General features: G+C 35.6%; 1 protein-coding gene across 2 annotated transcripts in view; it reads right to left on the bottom strand.

Moving 5' to 3' along the window:
* Positions 1-2,635: 2,635 nt before the first annotated feature.
* The window catches only part of LOC150096221 (organic cation transporter protein-like), a 58,862-nt gene continuing 40,244 nt past the window's right edge, over positions 2,636-21,253 (bottom strand). For both annotated transcript variants that reach the window (XM_090408902.1, XM_090408903.1), the window contains 6 exons: positions 21,059-21,206; positions 17,258-17,355; positions 16,515-16,729; positions 16,000-16,181; positions 12,659-12,798; positions 2,636-5,096 (listed from right to left, as the gene is read on the bottom strand). In XM_090408902.1, coding sequence (XP_090265028.1) covers positions 5,045-5,096; positions 12,659-12,798; positions 16,000-16,181; positions 16,515-16,729; positions 17,258-17,355; positions 21,059-21,206 — 835 coding nt within the window. In that variant the 3' untranslated portion in view covers positions 2,636-5,044. The remainder of the gene's footprint in view (positions 5,097-12,658; positions 12,799-15,999; positions 16,182-16,514; positions 16,730-17,257; positions 17,356-21,058; positions 21,207-21,253) is intronic.

Genomic DNA, 21,253 nt, shown 5'->3' with positions numbered 1-21,253 from the left:
CCTTCGATGCTGCGTGGTGGCCAGCCATAATCAATCAGTTAATAGATTTAAAATGCCAAAAAAAAAAACAACTTACTCTACCTTACAAAAAATTATTTTACAGACAGAAGAACAACCATGACAATAAAAACTACAACTGTAATGAAAGAAGTCAAACGAGGCTGCCCGCAAGGTTCCTGCTGTGGGCCAGGTTTCTGGAGCATTCAGTAAAACTCACTTTTAAGACTTCCTTTCACTGCTGAAACAAAAGTCTTAGCCTTCGCCGATGATGCGATAACGGCCAACGAAGAACTCTTTAAAATTGCAGAGTGGGCACGCGAGAAAAAAGTTACCTTCAATAGCACCAAGTCTAAAGTGCTCCACATCTCACGAAAAAAATCAAAATAACCCGTAACGGTCTTCCTAAACAGAGAAGTTCTCGAGGTAGCCAGTGAGTTAAACTACCTAGGAGTGATAATAGATGAAAAATTTACCTTCAATAAGCACATCTCATATGTTGCCGAAAAAAAAGCTTACAAGTAGTAAATCTCCTAGCTAAGTCGGCAAAGATTAAGTGGGGATTAGGCCAACGAGCGCTGAAAACAATATGTACCGGTGCTATACTACCACAGATATCTTATGCTGCACCTGTCGGGAAACATATACTAAAATCAAAGATAAACCGACAAAAACTAAACAGAGTTCAACGCCTTATAGCCATATGTATAATTCAAGGATACAGGAAAATAATTTTCGAGGCAGCTTGCGTTATTGCAGCTCTAACACGATCTACCTGAAAATACAAGAATTATCTCTTGTATATGACGTCACTTCCGGAAGATATATAATGAAAGTTACAACATTGATCCAAATTACTACGAACGTCCGCTTCACTACAGTAGGTGGCCTCATCCAGCAAAGAGAACATATATTAAGAAGGAAAGCTCTGAAAGCGATGAATTTCAAATATACACTGACGGAAGCAAAACCAAAGGGAGCGTCGGTTGTTCTTTCATTGCATATAACATACAGTCCATTATACAAGAACGCTGCTCTAGGCTGCATCCTCTCTGTTCCAACAACCAAGCAGAACAACTTGCTGTGGTTCAGTCACTCACACATCTCCAAGAATTAGAACTCAACACCTCTCAGCAAAAGACAGCAAAACAATCTACAGCGATAGTAGAAGCACTATAGATGACATTAAAAACCAGAACAACCATATTGGATTGATAGAACAGACAAGAAATCTGGTTCGAAATCTCACTCTAGAGGGATATGAAATCCAGTTCTGCTGGGAGAAAGCGCATACTGGGGTAGCAGGAAACGAGAGAGCTGATCAGCTGACTAAAGAAGCAGCTGTTAATATATGGATATATAAAAATATAAATACGAATATCGATATAAAATATAAATGTAAATATGAATATTGATAAAAAATAGAAATATAAATGTTAATCAGTACTTGTAAGCTACATGTAATATAAGCATTGTATGCAATGGAGCATGACACACACACACACACACACACACACACACACACACACACACACACACACACACACACACACACACACACACACACACACACACACACACACACACACACACACACACACACACACACACACACACACACACACACACCAGAAATCGCGTACAGACTTTGAGCATCTGGATACCGATGGAATAGCTGATTAACGCTGTTGTAAGAGCCTTCACATAAGAGAAGAAGTAGTAGTTGCACCAGAAGTGCATTACAAGAGAGACATCTTTATCTTGTAGAATGTTATCTCAAGGAAAATGGGTCACACCCTTGAAAGCAACTGTCAAACGATGCCTTTATTTGTTGAACTGTGAAATCGATAAAGCATCCCGATATCTTAGCGAATAGGGGGGGGGGTCTAATGACAGCTGGAAGAATCACAGATACATAATACACTTCGTGTATTTGGCAATCGCTTAGAAATTTGCATGAACGAAGGACAAAATGATAAGATAAATAAACCAATAGCCACAGTTAGTATAGATAACTACTTAACGTGCGTGCGTTTCATAACTTCGTAATAGAAAATATTAGGGGTTGAATTCTGTTCCGTTTGCTGACCTATAGTCTTCTTCTTTTTCAAGGCTATTATTTTCCAGTTAATCTTTCTCTATTTTTAAGCACTGATCAAAGTGTAATTGTATTCATAGAGTTTTTAGAAATTGGTTAGCTGGTCTCTCTCTACCTTCGCTATTGCAAGAAGATTAGTGTGCTGTCAATAAACAGACAAAAGCGACACGAGAAATTAGGCTTAAAGCTAAGCCATCTATGTGTAATTCTAAGTATATACTGCTCTTTGTTAATGTCGTGTTATCCACAGTCGTTTTTTTTTTAAGATGTGGGATTGAAACACTGAGAAACTTCACTTATTTTCGTAATATGTAAAAAAAAAAAAAAAACAGAATCGTTTTCTTTTTTATGGCGATCTCACCTACAATAGGTACAGACGATTTTCTTAACGTAGCTAATACTCTTGTTTTGCGTAATTTATTTTCGCACGTTATTTATTATTGTACAATATAATCACCGACACTAGAAATTCAAATAAATAAATTGAACACATGAAAATTTTATTGTTTTTTAAAAGAAATGCGTTTTTATTGTTTAGTTTATTACATTTTATTAGGGACTTTACAACATCGTAATGCTGATTCACACGTTATTCAGGAAATGTTCACTTCTTCTCCTCATGAAAGTTCCTGTTTGTGTAAATGGCTTCAGGATTTATTATTTTCTTCGTCTATTTACGGAAGCAAATAATTTGCTGGGAAGTTTAAAGACTTCTCGCTTGATATGACGACACATAACTATGTTGAAATAAATATTGAGATAACGCTAGATTTCAGAGAAACGTAAATTACACATTGAAACAGCATATAGTCCTCGTAGGATCCTGATCATACATTTCACCGGTTACAGATAATATAAATTGGTCATTCCAAACGGTTCGTCTATGTATCCTTGTGACGCACTAGTCTAGATGCACCTGACTCTCCAGATGGTTTCTGTGCAGGCTAGTAATATGATCAGAAAAAGGCATAGCATGATTCGTACTCGAAATGAGGATGGTTTTTTTTCACCAGTTTAATATATTCTGTCACCATTGTTGATATTTGTCTTAGTGGAGCTGCCTTTCTGTAGAAACTGACACTATGCAGCTCCTCATGTATTACCCTACTAATCTGAAGTCCCACAGATTCTTTCAACTCCTGAGTGAGCCTTTCCGCATAGGATTACAGAAATTTCCATACCACATCCCCAGCACCCTTTGGTACAAGTTTCCTGGGTTTTCATGTGATGTCGGAGGTGGCATCCTTACATTTGCATCGACTGGAAATGTTGCCTATACAGTTAATTGAGTAAAGTACAGTGGACTCTAGAGATACATCTGCTTGTCTTATATAGTGATATGAAAAATAAAATTTGTCATGTCTCCTACTCAACCAGAGGATGTCTCAATACGTATTTCAACATAACATACATAACTAACCAGCCGCAAAGAGCTGAATTTTGATAACTAAAATATCTACTTTATTCAATACTATTTCTTGGGTTGTATTTAGAGTGAAAAACTTAATCGATTTTTAACTTTCTTTCTTTTTTTAAATAGAGATTTGAAAATTATTTAATGAAACTGTAGCTCCGTAAAATAAACTTGAATAAAAGATTAAGTCTGAGAATTAAGGGGAGGGGGATGTATTGTATAATACCTTATTAACCCGGTGATATAGCTTTCGGTATTCTGATCGTAAAAATAGGAGGAGGAGGAACTCCAGAATTTGGGAAATATGTGACCAAAAACCTTGCAAATAATATTGTAATAAATTTTTTTCCAGCTTGTATATGTATGTGCTTGACGATCGGGTAAGCTGAGTGGTTAGCGTATCCTTCTCCCTTGTTGCGGGTTCAAATCCCGCTGTGGACATAGATAGTCTTCAGGTTAGAGATGTCAGCAAAATCATCACTCGATACGAGGCCACTTCTCCGTGATGGGAGACCTAAGTGGCTTGAAAAAAGTTCCATGTTTGATCTCTACAGCAGAATTTCTGAGCTGCGTAAAAAAGTAAAAAAAGAATGAAATCCATAAAAATAGAAAAATCTTTAAAATAGCACATAAATAAATATTATATAAAAATTAATTTAATATATACCAAAGGCGTAATAAACCGGCATTGAGAATATTTCTAAGAACGAACCACGAGGAAAATACGCCAATAAACAGAAAATATTTTACAATCTATTAACTCCTACCATTTATTCATTCCAGAGACAGACGTACTAATTATGTTTGAAATAATATCTAAACTATATCAAAATTTAAAAAAAAAATAATCGGACGGTTTGTAGAAATAGTTAAAATGCACTCATTTATTAAAAATGTAATAGTATTTCAATATTTTTATGTATATTCTCTTCATTTATTATACATTTTTGTAAATTAAAATTAGAAATAAAAAAAGGAAGACATGCTAAATGACGAGAAGCGACAGGTAAGAATAAGATGCGAAAGTTGTGAATTTTTAAGATAGGACTACATTGCAAAGTAGATGTTTCAGTTTAAAAATAAAAGTCTAAAATAAACTCATCACATTAGTTCTGCAACTTCGAACTAAGTAGGTAACCAACAGACGGATACAACAACCTAAACGAGAACAGACCACGTCAAAATGATCCATATTTTAAACTTACTAACTCTTTCCTGATATTTAAAACAAATTACGTAATATAGTATTTAAATGTGAATACTAAATATAAATATACGTGTACGATATTGACGTTTGGTGGCATCTTTGGTTCTGGTTACAATTCCATAGTTTGCAAATCCTAGTGTTTGTGATTTCTACCAGTTTTGAAAAATGTGGATAAAATTTAGAGGCAAACCGCTGTTCCCTTTCAGTTGATGCTCGTGGATATTGGAAAACATTTGCATCAGCTCCTCTTGGGACATCCAGCAGTGAAATTATAAAAAAAAAAAATAAAATAAAAAAATAATCTCATCCTTCTAAATCTTGGAAAACGTCAATCGTTAATAGAAGGCCTGTTTTCATTTATTCTTCCAGGATTACACGACCTGAAACAATCAACAAATCCACGATTAAAAAAAAAAGGATTCATTTATATTTTAAATACAAAATTTTTTTTATTTTTATTTATTTAAGTCATTTTAAGTCTAATAAGATATATACTCAGATTTTAAGTATGAAAAGGTTATAAGACTACTGAATGGTTGTAAGAACTTTGTTTGGACTTATCACTATCATTTTTTGCGAATGGTAATGATGACTTTGACAGCTCAGACGGCTAAGTCCTCCCGGGAAAGAAATAGTAAAGCATCTCACTTCACGTGCAGTAGTTCCACTCCTTGTATGTCATCATTGGTATCATTTGAAGCAATTATTTAAATTATTCTGATTTTGCGTTTTTATTTTGTCTGCAAATGAAACACCAAATTGGTGTTACATTTCCTAGTCAAATTAGTCCAATAGCAAACGCAAGCAAAGATTGCTTCGAACTAGGTATTGATGACAGTTAGTGTCACCCTGCCTGATGAAAATATGGCCCGGATCTAGACTCTTCCAGCAAGACAACGCCCCATGTCAGAAGACTCGCATTCTGCAAGCATGGTTCCAAGATGATATTTTAGCATTCAGTGTGCTCCCCTGTGCGTCTAATTTTCTTGATTTGAATGCAATCGATCATTTGTCAGATCATGGAGAACGCAGAATCTGTCGGTCCACGTCACGCCATCCCCTAGCTCTGTCGCTGACTTCAGGATGCAATTCTGTATAGTTAGTTGGCCCAGAATACTTCCGAATTCCTTTCGTGGTCTAGTGGAGTCAACGCTACAACATGCACAAAGCAGTTATCTCGACCAGAGGAGGTCCAACACGCTGCTAGATGAATGTTTATGCTCATGAGTTTATATGTCGCTTAATAAAGATCTTCAGCGCGATGAAGAAACAAAAGATTATGAATTATCTAGATCAGTGTTTCTCAACCTGTGGTCCGCATGCAGACTTAAATTAATTAAATAAATGTATATTTTTAGTTATCCAAACAAATTAAAATTGAAGAAATAAGTAAAAATTATTGAAATCAAATGGAGACTTAAAAAACATAAGAATATTCAAAGGCAGAAGCAATAAAACTATATTATAGTTCACTTAACCCCTCTTTTTTATTATTCGTCATTCTGCCGCTAAATTTACAGCTGCAGAATGACAATAATAAAAGAGGGGTGAAGTGAACAGTAATATAGTTTTATTGCTTCTGCCTTCCCTTGCTGTTTTTGTCAGATTTGAAGTGAATGTGTTATCCACATTTCAACCAATGGCTTGTTGTTTATTGATTTTTATTATTGAAGGTTTCCCTCTTTCAACCAAGGCTCAATATATCTTGAGAAGTGCTAAGTGATACTTGGACAAAGTGTGTTGTGAGTTGACCCCAGTTATATATTTATATATTTTTCGGAAACGTTTTTTAATAATGGAAAAGTGGCTTAGAACTAGGACTTGGAAAAGAAGGGCAAATGAAACAGGTGATGCTAACCCTAATTGTGATAGGTGTTGTAACGGCGAGTAAATCTGATACTATTAAAGAAGAAGAAACAAGCAGTTCAAAGAAAAAATACAGTAGGAAATATAACAGTTCACATTTGGAATTCGGGTTTACTTGGTGTGGAGATGAAAGTGAACAGAAACCAGGGACGAATGCTGGTCTTGAAATTCACACTTGCTCTTGTCATTTTGGGAATGAGAGGTGTGATTGAAGTCTGATTAGCGGAATAATGAATTACTGACCGTTTAAAACTATGTACAGGTAACCCTCGTATAAATGCGGATGTTAGGTTCCGCAGAAATGACGCGTTATATAAATCGCGTTATGCGAGTCTCAGATCACATAGAAAAAGTAGGGTTAGGTTCAGAAATCTTTTTTTTTAATTATATAAACAACAATGAGATATCCAACAAAAAAATATTTTTATTTAATTCAGGTAACTCATGTAAGTTAAGAAAACATATAAACTATGACACAAATACATAGTATAAAAGTATAAAAATTACAAATTGTAATTAAACTTCATTGCACATAATGCATAAATGTTTTAGGCAAATAAAATAGTAAAATAGTGCATATTTTAATCTTTCATAGCACGAGGATTTGAGGATTGGTTAATAAACATTAGTTTTGTCATGTAATCATCTGATGCATTACTACAAAACAGTAGAGTAATTCTATCTTTGGAAACTTTGAATCCAGAGCTGATCTTTCATTTTTCGAAACATAGGTGCATTTTTGCCCTTTTTTCCAATATAACCCGGATTTATCCGCATTGAACACCTGGTCTGCATTATAAATGTTTATAAACTTTGAGAGTTTTTTGTTTAATAAGATTTCCATGCATAGGAATTTTCTTTTGAGGTGCAATCTTCTATCGAAATCATTAGAGATTTCTCCGTTTTTCCATTAGAATATCGCGTACACGAGCAACGCGCTTTGAACTTATCGGTGACCTAGCAATAAACACTTTCTCGGATTTTATGTTCATTTTGTTTGATTGTTCGAATTGTTGATTCATTTAAATCCAAAGTCCCTGCAAAAACCTCTGGTTTTTCTCCATTTTTCAACCTATCCAAGATTTTGAATATTTTTCTTCGAGAAATGTTGGTTTTTCCCTTTCGTTGCAGTTTGTGGCCATTACTATAAAAATAATTTTTTACATATAAAAGCAAGCATTATATATTGTATGTAATGCTTGCTCACTAGAAAATAAAGTGCTCAGCTTGAGATGAACACATTTATGATTTTTAATGCACTTTCCTGGAAGAAACGAGGATAATTTTCAACAATAAACGTTTTATACGGTAAACAACTGAGGTGTGTGTTATGATCCGTCGAGTAGTTTCCGACTCCTGGCGACTCCACGAACATACACTCTCCATTCCGATATGTCCCTGACCATGTCTTTCGGAACCTCCAAAAGCACTCCAGTTGCTTCTTTAACTCCATCCACCAATCTAATTCTTGGTCTTCCTCTTCTCCTGCTCCCCAACAACTTTAACAAGCATCATCTTCTCCAGACTGTCATTTGCTCGCATAATATGCCCAAAGTAAGACAATTTTTGCTTGATGATCATAGCTTCAAGGGAGCAATATGGCTTTATTCTGTCTATCACTGATTTATTGGTTTGCTTTGCAGTCCATGGTATTCTTAGTAAGCGTCTCCAAACCCATAATTCAAATGCATCTATCTCCTTCTTTCACTCCTTCTGAGGGTCCAACTTTCATATCCATACAGCACCAAAGGGAATACCATTGCTTTCACGATTCTGATTTTTGTTGTCAGGCTAATATCTTTATCTTTAAAGATCTTGCTTAAATTTGTCATTGCTTTTTTTCTGAGTAATAATCTTCTTCTAACTTCTTCGGTACAATAACCATCTTTATCAATTCGGGATGCTAGGAACACAAAATTGTTAACTGCTTCCATTTTCTCCCCATCTACTTCAAAACAATTGAGATACATGCGTGCTAAAGGGTATTTCCCGTAATATAAATTCACTACTTATAATTACATGCGGGATACAGACAGACACAAATTTAACGAAGATAAATTTGATTTTTAAGTCGCGCGGTGAAAATAATACGAAAAGATAAAAGGTTACTACAATTTGTAGACCGTGTTTTTATCGAAACCGTGTTGTATAAGTACCGCGTTATACGAGGGTTACCTGAATTTAGAAATTTATGTACATTTAATCATACAAATACAACATTTATTTTACAAATGATATTCTACCTTTTTCAATTTAGCAACTTGAATACAAATTCTACCCTACGGTTCTTCTTTATGAACTGGTCAATAACATCGTCATAAAAAGTTGGTTGTAACTTAATTTTCCAAGCAACACGCACACTCGTAAAGTCTGGCTGAAGCTCACTGGCTAGAGCTACTTTGACTGCGTGCGGCCCATGTTTAAGCAACAGGGTGAGATGACGTGGAGTGAGCGGAAATGACTATGCGCGCGCATTTTGACTCCTCTTTCAATGAACTGTCGGTCGTAGAATTAATGATATGGCAGGTGATGTAGAATCTCAGTTAATCGAAAGAGTTAAGAAGAAAGCCCTTATTATGCATTACAAATAGACGAGACTACTGATGTGCAGTTAATATGCTACGTAAGATATGCGCATGATAACAACATTCATAACGATAATCTGTTTTGTAGAACTTTGTCATCCCGAACAACTGGAGAAGAAATATTTCACACTCTCAATAATTACATAATACACAAAGGGATCCAGTGGAGAAAATGTATGGGCTTCTGTTCTGATGGAGCTCGTGCCCTTACAGGCAGGCATAGTGGGGTTGTTTCTGTGGTCAAGGAAGTAGCTCCGGATATGAATTGGGTACATTGTTTCATACCCAGGGTAGCGTTAGCCTCCAAAGGAATACCACCAGAATTTAAAACTGTGCTATACAACGCTGTAGAGCTAGTTAATTTTATTAAGGTTCGACCGTTAAATAACAGGTTATTTTCAGTACTCTGCGATGAAATGGGCAGTGAATATATACAACTTTTGCTTCATTCTCCTTTGCCCCTGGAAAACAAATTCGTTTGCTTTCCAGGGGCAAAAGTACTAACAAGATTTTCTTGTTAGTACTTTGCCACACTAAGACGATTTCTGTATTTTGTTTTTGTTTGAAGGAGCGATGAAAATCCTTTCTCACAAAGATAGTTTGTAGAGAACTGCATGACGATTTTCAGTGCTTCAGATAAATCGGGAAATTCACTTCTCGCTGAAGGCGAGATCCAAAATCGAGCCAAACCAAGATGACAAAATGGCATTTTAAGTCCACTGTCACTTGAAATCTCAATTAAATCTTTCGTTCTGATAACGAAAGGTCGTTCTTGTGACTGCAAGCCTGAAATAGATCTCAAACCCACAGAAATTTCTTACAAAAGTTCTTCGGAAAATATGTTCCAAAATTCCGTTTCAGAGTTTTGAGGGGATCGCAAACCCTTTCCAGAAACTCAGAATCAACAAAAAGATCATTTTCCACTAAAAAGGATTCCAGTGTTGGAAAATGTGCAAACTGACTGTCTTTTACATAACTAATGCACAACACCAGTTTTATTATTTGTAAATGAACGTAATTCTAATTTTGCATCACTCCTTGTTGAAGCACGGTTATCAACACTATCCCATCCTTCAGACATTTTTTTCGAAATTAAATGAACTAAATCTCTCCCTTCAGGGAAATTCTCTAACTGTTCTTGATGCCTACGACAAAATAAAGGCATTCGAAAAAAAAAAAAAAAAACTGGTTTGTGCATTAGTTATGTAAAAGACAGACAATTTGCACTTTTTCCAACATTCGAATCCTTTTTAGTGGAAAATGATATTTTTGTTGATTCTGAGTTTCTGGAAAGGGTTTGTGACCACCTCAAAAACATCCGAAACGGAATTTTGGAACATATTTTCCGAAGAACTTTTATAAGAAATTTCTGTGGGTTCGCGATCAATTTCAGGCTTGCAGTCACAAGAACGACCTTTCGTTATCGAAAACAGAACAGTTAATTGAGATTTCAAGTGACAGTGGACTTAAAATGCAATTCCATGATCTTGGTTTGGCTCGATTTTGGATCTCGTCTTCAGTGAGGAGTGAATTTCCCAAATTATCTGAAGAAGCACAGCACTGAAAATCGCCCTGCAGTTTTCTACAACTTATCTTTGTGAGAAAGGATTTTCATTGCTCCTTCAAGCAAAAGCAAAATACAGAAATCGTCTTAGTGTGTGTGTGTGTGCCTATCTTCGACTGAAATTGACCAATGTTGAGCAAGATATCCAGCAACCCTGCAAAAGCACCGAGAAGCGGAACCATCTCATTAAAAGTAATTATGTTGCTAATAACTAATTTTATATCATATTATTTATTTGGACTACAGTTTCCGAGTTTTCTCGTTACTGGTTTTGGAATTAATCCATTTCCAAAATCGGACAAAATCTGGGATGAAACGAAAGTTACACAAAGTAATGTCACGGTAAGCACAGCTCTGCTGGCGTGGAGGATAGCTGCCCGCGTCCAGTATAGCGAAGTTCCGTATCTTGTACGGTCGTTTGCGGGAATATGCGGCCGAGCATATACTGAATCCCTCGCATGTAGGCAACAACATTCGGTGATGGATTGTACAGAAACATGGATCACAGCGTAACGAATACAAGGAGCATACAGGGCGGACGATAAATAAAACCACCACATGATTAACGATTCTGCCAAATTTATGATGACCACTGCTGTGCCTCTGGATAAAACAGGATGGATATAATTAAAACCACCATCATAACACGATTAGTACAAATCGCATACGTACAATAAATACGGCATACAGTCGCTTGCAGGAAAATGTGCACGACCACGTGGATGGCACTTAGCGACTGACATCATGGGTCGGATTGTTTATAGATATTAGAAATGACCTCACATAACAGGATGTTTTAAATTTTTTTCGCTGGTCATGAAAAACTCATCAGTGAAATAAGGCGATTCGTATCAGCTGGAAGCATGTGTGTGCGTGCGTGTGTGTGTGCGTGCGTGCGTGCGTGCGTGCGCGTGTGTGTGTGTGTGTGTGTGTGTGTGTGTGTGTGTGTGTGTGTGTGTGTGTGTGTGTGTGTGTGTGTGTGTGTGTGTGTGTGTGTGTGTGTGTGTGTGTGTGTGTGTGTGTGTGTGTGTGTGTGTGGATGGATGGGGTGCTCATTAATGGCTTTGGGATTTTCTGAGCGAAACTTTTGAGTATATGCAGGGGATGGTTTGGACAGGACAACAAGGGATGTCATCCATAATGGAATCCATGGATGTCAAGTTCGTATTCAGTATTATGATGAATGGAGTAAGATAAGAACAACATTTTCCCTCGTCTCACAACGCACTTAGCGAATGGAACAGATTACATGTCGAATCAGAGAGTGCGTGAAGATAAAAGTTGTTGTGGGGTAACTTCATGAGTATAAGCAGATGAATGGGAATAACATAAAATATAAAAGTTGCTGTGGATAGATCAATGGGGATTAAAGATAAACGTCGTTGTGGGCAGATAAATGAAGATTTCAGCGGGACAGTGCTGATATTCCCCATTCATTTGCCCATGGTACCAAATACGCTAAAAGGTTGTTGTGGGGTAAGCTTAATGAGCATCGGCAGATGAATGGGGATGACATATAAAATACAAAAGTTGCTTTGTGGGCAGATGAATGGATGTATCAGCAGGATGGCGTTGACATACCCATTCATTTGCCCACAACAAATCGGAAACTGATACCTTTATTTGTTTAATAAAAATTAAAACTGTGTTCAGTGATGATATCCTTTAATTCTTTACTTCCAACTTAATTAATTATTTTCCATATGTATTCAAAACATGATTTTAGATTTATTATGATATTAAAGGCACAGTTTTCCCAAAATGTTGGTAATCCCCAATATACATTTAAAAAAAAAAAACATAACGTAGTGGTCCGTAGAATTGTTTTAGGCATTTTTGGGTAATCCCCAAACCTGATGTCCTATCATCAGGTTTGGGTTTGAATCGAAATAAATATTTCGATTCAACAACTTATTTTTAAACATACCTGGTGATGGCATCAGCTTGCTTCAAGGTGTCTGGCATTTTGCAGTTTTTTGTTTCTGGAAGTAGCAACACTAACAACCCGCTAACTATTGATAGCCCTCCGTAGAGTCCTAGACTTATCACCATGTGATAGTCTTTAGCCTAAAACGAAAACTCACAGTATTAATATTAATAACATTTAGGTGTGCTACGAAGAAGTAATAGTCAACAAATAATTTAGTCAACGTAAATAAAGGTAAGAAGATTATTCTTATTAAGAGAGACCTATAGAGAGTCAGGGACTCATCGTGGAAGGCTGCATACTACACCCACCAACTATTCTACTTAATCTTGAATTCATTCACACTGCTAGCACTCACAACATCCAACGGAAATTCATTCCAATCAAGCACCACTCTATAAGAGAAAAATCTAGCCCTCACCGATTTCTTAGTAGCATTCATTCTGAGCTTTCAAAGATGTCTTATATCCTTTCCCCATCCTCTATACATTGAAAAATTCCATCAATTGAAATCCTGTATGACCTTTCAGAAGTTTGTAAGTCTCAATCATATCACTCCTCTTTCTCCTATTTGCAAGTGTCTGCAGTCTACACATTCTCAATCTGTCTTCATAATCAACATTTCATAATCCTGATATCATTTTGAACACTCTCCTTTGCATTCTCTCCACTGTATCAGAATCCAAACGGAAACTAGGAGATCAGACCTGCACACAATAGTCCAAGTGAGGTGTTATCAAGGTCTTGTAAAAAGGAAAAATGACATCTATACTTTACATGTGAACGTTCGTTTCAGCATTGCAATTATCTTTTGAGTTGCATTTGCTATCTTTGCCACATGGCCCCTAAACTTCAACTTCCTATCTGTTAACACTCCAAGATCCCTAGCCTCATCAGTTTCTTCTAGCCTAATCCCACCAATATTATATGATATTGGATATCTAATCACGCCAAAGTAAATGACTACATTTACTGCTATTGAAATGACATCCATTTTCCCATGCCCACAACAACAACAGCTTATTCAAATCATTCTGCAAGTACTGCAAGTACCAGCAGCATTCCTGATTACCCTACTTATCTTTGCATCATCAGCAAATAACTGTATGTAGCTTGTCAAATCCTTCCCAATATCATTAATGCACAGAATGAATAACAGTGAACCAAGTGTACTGATCCTTGTGGTATTCCTCACTGGTTACCTTAAATCTTGCAGACTCACATTCTCCGTATACCGCTTTTTGATATCTATCAATCAGCCATCCACTTATCCACGCTAATATTCTACATATTCGAAACCCATGTTCTCCAATTTATGCAGCAGTCTTCCATGCTGTATTCTGTCAAAAGCCTTAGCAAAATCCAGAAGTATCATGGTGTATCCAGTCCCCTTGTCTAGTTCAATGACCACTTTGTTATAGAATGTGAGCAAGTTGTTAAAACATGCCCTTCCCTTAGTAAACCGATGTTACTCATTGGAAAGTGGAGATTCACTGTCAACCCATTTCTGAATGCGAGCCCTTACCAATTCAAAGCAATATCAAGTTCAGCTGAACACTCTTTTAGCACCCGTGCTGATATCCCATAAGTCCGAATTGCTGAATTCTTATTCGGTTTGTGCAATAGCTCTAATACCTCAGCCTCGCACACACCTGCGTTTCTTCATCTAGTGAAGAAGAAACAGTGAGCTCAATGTTGTGTTCCCCATGTTGATAGCTTTTAACAAAATGGGCACTCATTAACTGAACAACCTCTTCTGCATCTGTAACCCTCACTCCATCTGGATTTAGAAGAGTTATTCTTTCATATTCATTATTTCTTTTACTTGCAGCATATCGAATAGAATTCTTGTGGGTTGTCTTTTACATGCAGAGTCAGTTTCTTTTCATACTCAGACTTTGCTTTCCGTACAACACTTGTGACTATTCCAGCCAGCTGCTTATAACATTCATAACTGATGTCATCCTTATGCGCACGGTATTCCTTCCACATCGTCATTTCTTACGAATCTCTTGCTTAATAAGATTACACATCCATTTGACTCTTACCTTATTTATTCTTCAAACTCTTGGGACACATTCTGATATCGCATCATTTAAGTATTGTTTAAATGCATATTCTTTACATCCAGCAACCAGTCCCATTCCACTAAACTCAGTAAATCCTCAGTTGATCATAATTTCCTGCTTTTTATTTCAGCATGTAACGTTTTCTGAATGGAACATTCATAAACTTAGTCACTTCCCAAGTGAGTACCGCATGATCATTGTCATCAACCGGATGCAGAAACGCCTTCTGACACTATAATCAAATCTAACATTCTTTGACCTCGAGTTCTTCTCTCACATGCTGCCTGTGGAAATTGTCCCACAATAAATGCATTTTTATTCTTCTTATGAGATTCTATTGCTACCCAATCAATATTTGGATAATTAAAGTCTCCCATTATGATTACTCTCTTCCAAGATCTTGTCTATTTGGTGGTTCATTTCTTCATCACCAGCTACCAATCCACCAGATCTGTAACAGCACCCCGCCATGTGATTGATCTTGTTGGATTCCACCTCACACCAGATTACTTCAAACTCACTGCCATATGAAATACTGTTAGTAGTACTACAACCATAGGTCTCAACTCTAACTGGATTCAAGTTATCGAATATCATTAGCAGCACCCCCCCCTCTCCTATCCTCTCTATCCTTCCTTAAAATGCTGGACCCTCTACACTCGATACCAGTTAGTATGTCTGATTCTGATAGTTAGGTCATACTAATACCTACAATCTGAGGTCGCAGCATATTGACCAAGGCAACAAACTCTACCCTTTTGTTTCTGATACTCGTAGCATTCGTGTACAGACATAATAATTTACCTGCATGTTCTTTTGTATACTCTTGTATGCAGTCTGCATGACACAGTTGGACAACTTGCAGATCTCAATTCTTCTCTAGTGTTTTATCCATGTACAAATCTTCGCACATGTGTGGTGTGTCCGAACCGGTCAAACACAAACCCTAAATCGTTCTCACCTCATCAACATTTCCATGACAAAGCCCATTCCTGTTCTTAGCACTGTTACATAACATTGTCGCTCTTACACTCACACCATTCCTCCCTTTTTAATTTTTTTCCCTGACTCTCTGTGTTAGGGCTCATATCAGTTATTAGTTTTTCTAGAGTCCTGATAACAAACACATTCAGGTGTAGGCCGTCCCTCTTATACAAATCCAATCTTCCCTCAGACTCACTCCACACATCCGAAAACTCGCATCCATTCCTTCTACTCTACCTACGCATCGAATCTTCTGGAACACAAACTTTTCCTGCTTTCGGTACTTACCAAATACTCGGTGAAAGGGGCTACAATACTTCCAACTCTGGCGCATGATGAACTGGACGATATACCAATATTGCGGGTCACAGTGGGAAAGATCTCTGCCGAATACACGTAAGCAAGAGAGAAAGATGTCGAGACTGCAAACTTCCCCATCATAGCCAACGTTAGTTTTAGCCAATACATAGCTGGAAAGTAATTAATAATAGAAGACTTAAACATGTTAGGAAGTTGCACCTTAATCTAAGAGCACAAAATGTTAAGTTTAATTCTCATTGATGGACCATGCAATAATCATATCATACATTATGTGTTATGTATAGCGACTCATGACTGTATGTAAATATCAAGGGGCTAGAACATATAAGCAGTATTGATAACGATACCTATATGTGTATATTAATACTGATGTATTTTGTCGCGTTTTGCAGTGGTTCCGAATGTTTGGAATGTAAAAGTGTTGACATCAAACAAAATAATAAAAATTATTAATGACATCGCAACAAAAGTTAAATACTCACTGTCTGGTACAAAAAGTATGGAGATGCAGGATAAACCAGCGAATACCATTGTGATCATTGTCGGATTTCGACGCCCAATGTATCTCAAAAGAAGAAAACATAAGATATTAGCAGGAAATTCTACGACTCCAGAGATGAAGAAATCAATAAAGAAATGTCCTCCAATGTTTGCTGTGTTCAGAACAAGTCCGTAGTAAACAATAGAATTGACGAACCTGAAAAAAAAATGGGAATCCAGGCTATAAATATTAGTTAATATAAAAAGGACAAAATAATTCATAACTGTTTCGTTGGTTGTAATTAAGGTTATTTTAAAGAACACATGAATGGATGCTGGGAGACTGTGTTTCCATGTTTAAATTTTCGTAGCAGTTGCTATTCTGGTCCCGCTGATGTCCTCCATTCACGTGACTGTCCTTGTTATTCAGGTCATTTTAGTTTGTGTTTTCACTGAGCGTGTAGTGTTATATTGCCTTTGGTAATGCTACCTTAAGCTAGCGAAACGTCGGCTGTAAATAATTAAATTTTTGAGTTAGGTCTCCAATATACAAGCGATGAATTTGATCTCCTGCCTTAAGACATTCATAAATATCTATTCCTGGTGGATTGGAATCCACACACTATTGGGAAGAGAGAGAGAGAGAGAGAGAGAGAGAGAGAGAGAGAGAGAGAGAGAGAGAGAGAGAGAGAATATGCTATCACTTATTAAATATTACACCCAGTGAACATCATGTTCCACTTACCACAGAAAATAAATATTTATTGTCTTTTTCCTTAGGTTAGAATATCGTAGAAGGTCTAGGATTGTTGTATGATTTTGTTTTCTTTTTTCTTTTTCTTCCTGCAAAGTAGAGACATTATGTCATTCCAAATTAATTCTTAACAAAATATAACTAAATTCAAGGCAAAATTAATTATACAATCAGTAATGACCGTAAAAAAAATTCAGTCTTTGTCTACTGATAAATGGTGCAGGATTATGACAGTCACCGAACAGAACGAGTCGTACCTCCTTTTCAAAACACTACTCTGTTTTGAAATGCCAAAAGTGTCTCGTATTTTTCCACAGAAATTTGATTATATAATACAAAAGAGACAATGTTTTTTTTTTTCTCTCAGTTATTGCTTAAATTCAGCTATATTGATAATCATTGCTCGCATTACCATTCTAAGAAGATAGATGGCATTACTGGTGTATTAAATCCAGTTAATTCCGCTAATTTATTGTATATTATTATTACAACGTCATACCTCCAACAAGTCCAGAAACTTCTCGCTGTCCACCAAACTACTCAATGTTCCAATTACAACACAACGATATCACTACCATCAACGCCATCTACCGCCCACCACTACAACAGTTTTTTTTTTTTTTTTTTTTGTAAACAACGTGTATTCTCATGGCCGATTTGTCTGTCTGAATGCGTGGTTAAAAAAAAAAGAGACGAGTTTCTGGAAGAAAAAACTCCTGCCTTTGTATGAGATCTGTCAATTCACCTTCAAATTGAAAAAGTACCATCTGAAAATTTCTCTTGTTATGACGAGAATCGAACGTAGATTCCTTCCACAAATATGGAATAGCCTGCTATTGTTCCAGTTACACCATGCCCACACTACATTAATTTAACTTTTAAGAAATTAATAAATAATTAAAAAGTGGATGCGAAATATCAAATACGTAATAAAATTATAATTAATGTTGCTTTTTCATGTTGCGTTTCTGCAATTAATGTTGAAAAGTTGAGAAAGAAGTACTTATTTTCCCAAATTATTTAATTATTTTGATTCTAATCTAGATGATTTTCCATTGTTTCTGAGTTGTTGCCGTGTCATGTGACATCACTGATTTGTCCAAACAATGTTTCGGAAACCAATCAGAATTCAGAAAAGCACTAAATGTAAGTATATGTGTAGACAAGGATTTTAATGTCGATATTTACTGAAACTGTTTCATGTTGCTCCCAAGCAGTGGTTAAATTCAGCCAGGGCTGAATTGTGCGCGATAATATAAGTGTTTATCCTGATACAGAAAATCTGCAATTTGATAAAAAATGGTTTGTAAAAACCATGTCAAACGGGGAACAAGTACTCAGAAATTGGTTGATATATTGCAAGCGAAAATATGCCCTGTTCTGTTATCCGTGTATTCTTTTTGGAAAAAATCAGAATGCATGGACAATTGCGGGGGTTCGAGACTGGCAGCATTTGAATCCTATGTTACCACGTCATGAAAACTCATTATATCATAAAATAAATTAAGTCGAATGGAAAACTTTCGAATCAAAAATTAAGAAAGGTGGTTTTATAGACGATCCATTAGAAGAAGCAATTTTAAAAGAAAAAATAAGTGGAGGCATATTTTAAAAGTTAGTTTGGGTGCCATTCTGTGTTGCGTAAAAAATAATGACGCTTTGAGAGGAACTTGTATAAAAATTGGTCATCCCGAATGTGGAAAATTTTTGAACACGATGGAATTAATTAATCATTACGAGCCTATTATTGCGCAACATATTGAAAGTCATAAGAAAAATCAAGTTAATTATTTCTCTCGTATAATACAAAATGATATAATTAATATAGTTGCTTCTAAAATTAGACAGCATATTATTTCAAATATCCAAAAAGCAAAATATTTTTCGATTTTATTTGGAAAAAATCAGAATGTATGGACAAATTTTTTGTAAATTCTACTAGTAGATGGGATCTTTTAAAGGAAAATTTATTTGTTCGTCTTCAAGGTTTAAGTGACATGTGCGAAGTTTTAGATCTAATACTCACACAACTCAATGATAGATTTACTGCTTTACAAGAGGTCGCCAACGACTTCAGTTTTATAAATGGATACGCTTTAAAAATTATGCAGCTACATGATTGCAAACGATGCGCAGCAGACCTGGCATTGAAATAGAATAACAACTTAGATGCTCCAGAATTTGTATGTGAATTTGAGAGGTTCTATTATCAAGGCATGGAATTTTTTGAAAATTTAGGCGATATGGACGCTTTTCAAATCTTGCAATAATATTACGAACTCTCATTACAAAACACGTATCCAAATCAAGACATAGCATTAAGGATTCTCATAGCAATGCCTGTAACAACAGCTTCCTGCGAACGTTCGTTTAGAAATTGGAAATTGTAAAATCGCACCTTCGTTCTTCAGATTGGAGAAGAGCGATTGACAAACATGTCTATAATATCAATTGAAAAAGATATTGCAGAAACATTAAATTATGACGATATAATAGAGTGTTTGCAAATGAAAAAGGTAGAAAATTTTTTTTTTTATAAAATATGCTGAACTTATTTATGTTTTTATTCTATTCTTTTATACTATCCTATGTCGTGTTTTTCTTTAATTTATTTGTCATTGAATATGAATAAAAATTTGTTTTTATTTAATAGATTACTGGGGTTAATAGTAAGTATTTAACATATTGCATTTAGTTAAATTTAACTTGTTACATTTAAATTTTTCAAACTTTTTGTCATTTTTGGGTTGGGGGCCCAAGTTAGACACTTGCCACAGGCGCTTCATACCCTCGTTACGGTACTGCTTTTATTATACACGTTTTTAAATTGAAATACATTGCTTTACTGTAATGATCCCACTGCTTTTATGACTAAATAGGTACAAAGTCTGATTTTAAAATCAAACATAATCATTTTATCATTACGTTATAAAACAAAAAGTATTATAATTCTAAATTTTTTCCAGATGACAGCAAATCATCTGGATCGTGATCAGCATTTATCAAGACACTGGAATGTTCTCAGAAAAAAATAAATAAAAATAAGAAAACAGAAATGGAAAGAAATCAACAATACGCATATCTGGGATGTTTACAGTTGAAATGATTCTTTCGACTGATTCTCTGAATTAAGTAAAAGAGGTAATCATAAAATTCGTTGCCATTCCACCAAATGTTTTGTTTCTGTTGTATGTGCTGCCAGAGGTGGTTTATGCTTTCTTTCGTTCTCAACCTCTTTGAAGTGTTCCGATCGGCGTATAGATCTGCCAGTTTGTCCTATGTAGTTTAGACCATACTGAAAGCAAAATGAGTTAGATATACTGGTTTGAATATATACTTTTAAATGAGCCCATGCCAGTTAAGAAAAATGCAGTTTTATAATGAAAACATGTACTAACATTTTATAAAATAATCAACCACAGTGTATTCAAATGTATTCAAATAATTTTCTCAAAAAATGTCCAGTTTGACACTTTTTAATAAAAGTCGTAATTTTCATTGCCCCTTACTAAATATACATTTGTTTATAAATATTATTTGTTTGCATGCTAAAATATGAATAAAATGTGCAGTTTTACTATATTATAATGTTTTTTTTTTTTTGTTTTACAGGTATTATAATTATCATTCTTAATAAGACTGTGCTGCAGCGACCTCTAGTGGCATGATATTTTTATACAAACTTTCATGAAAATCGAGTCAAGAATTTTAAAAGTTATAAAGATGATTTCAAAAAAAAGTTTCTTTTTTTTTTTTTTTTTTGCTAAATCAGCATTCAGTAATTTTATTTACCTGGTGTAATTCATCTGAAAGTTTTTTCAACTTGGTGTTTAGGTCTGCTACATGTTTTCCATTCATTTTAGATGCTTTCTCTATAATATATGCAGCTTTATCCAGTTTGCCGTTTGCCAATAACCATCGAGGAGATTCAGGAATAATCCTAGATCAGTAAAGTACGAACAAATCATTTTTACATATAACCAAAGT

The sequence above is a fragment of the Typopeltis vanoorti genome, chromosome 19 (genome assembly GCF_054136105.1).
Source record: "Typopeltis vanoorti isolate ZY-2024b chromosome 19, IOZ_Tvanoo_1.0, whole genome shotgun sequence".
Classification (NCBI taxonomy): Eukaryota; Metazoa; Arthropoda; class Arachnida; order Uropygi; family Thelyphonidae; genus Typopeltis; species Typopeltis vanoorti.
The sequence above is the reverse complement of the archived record's forward strand: the minus strand, read 5'-3'. Positions and strand labels throughout refer to the sequence as shown.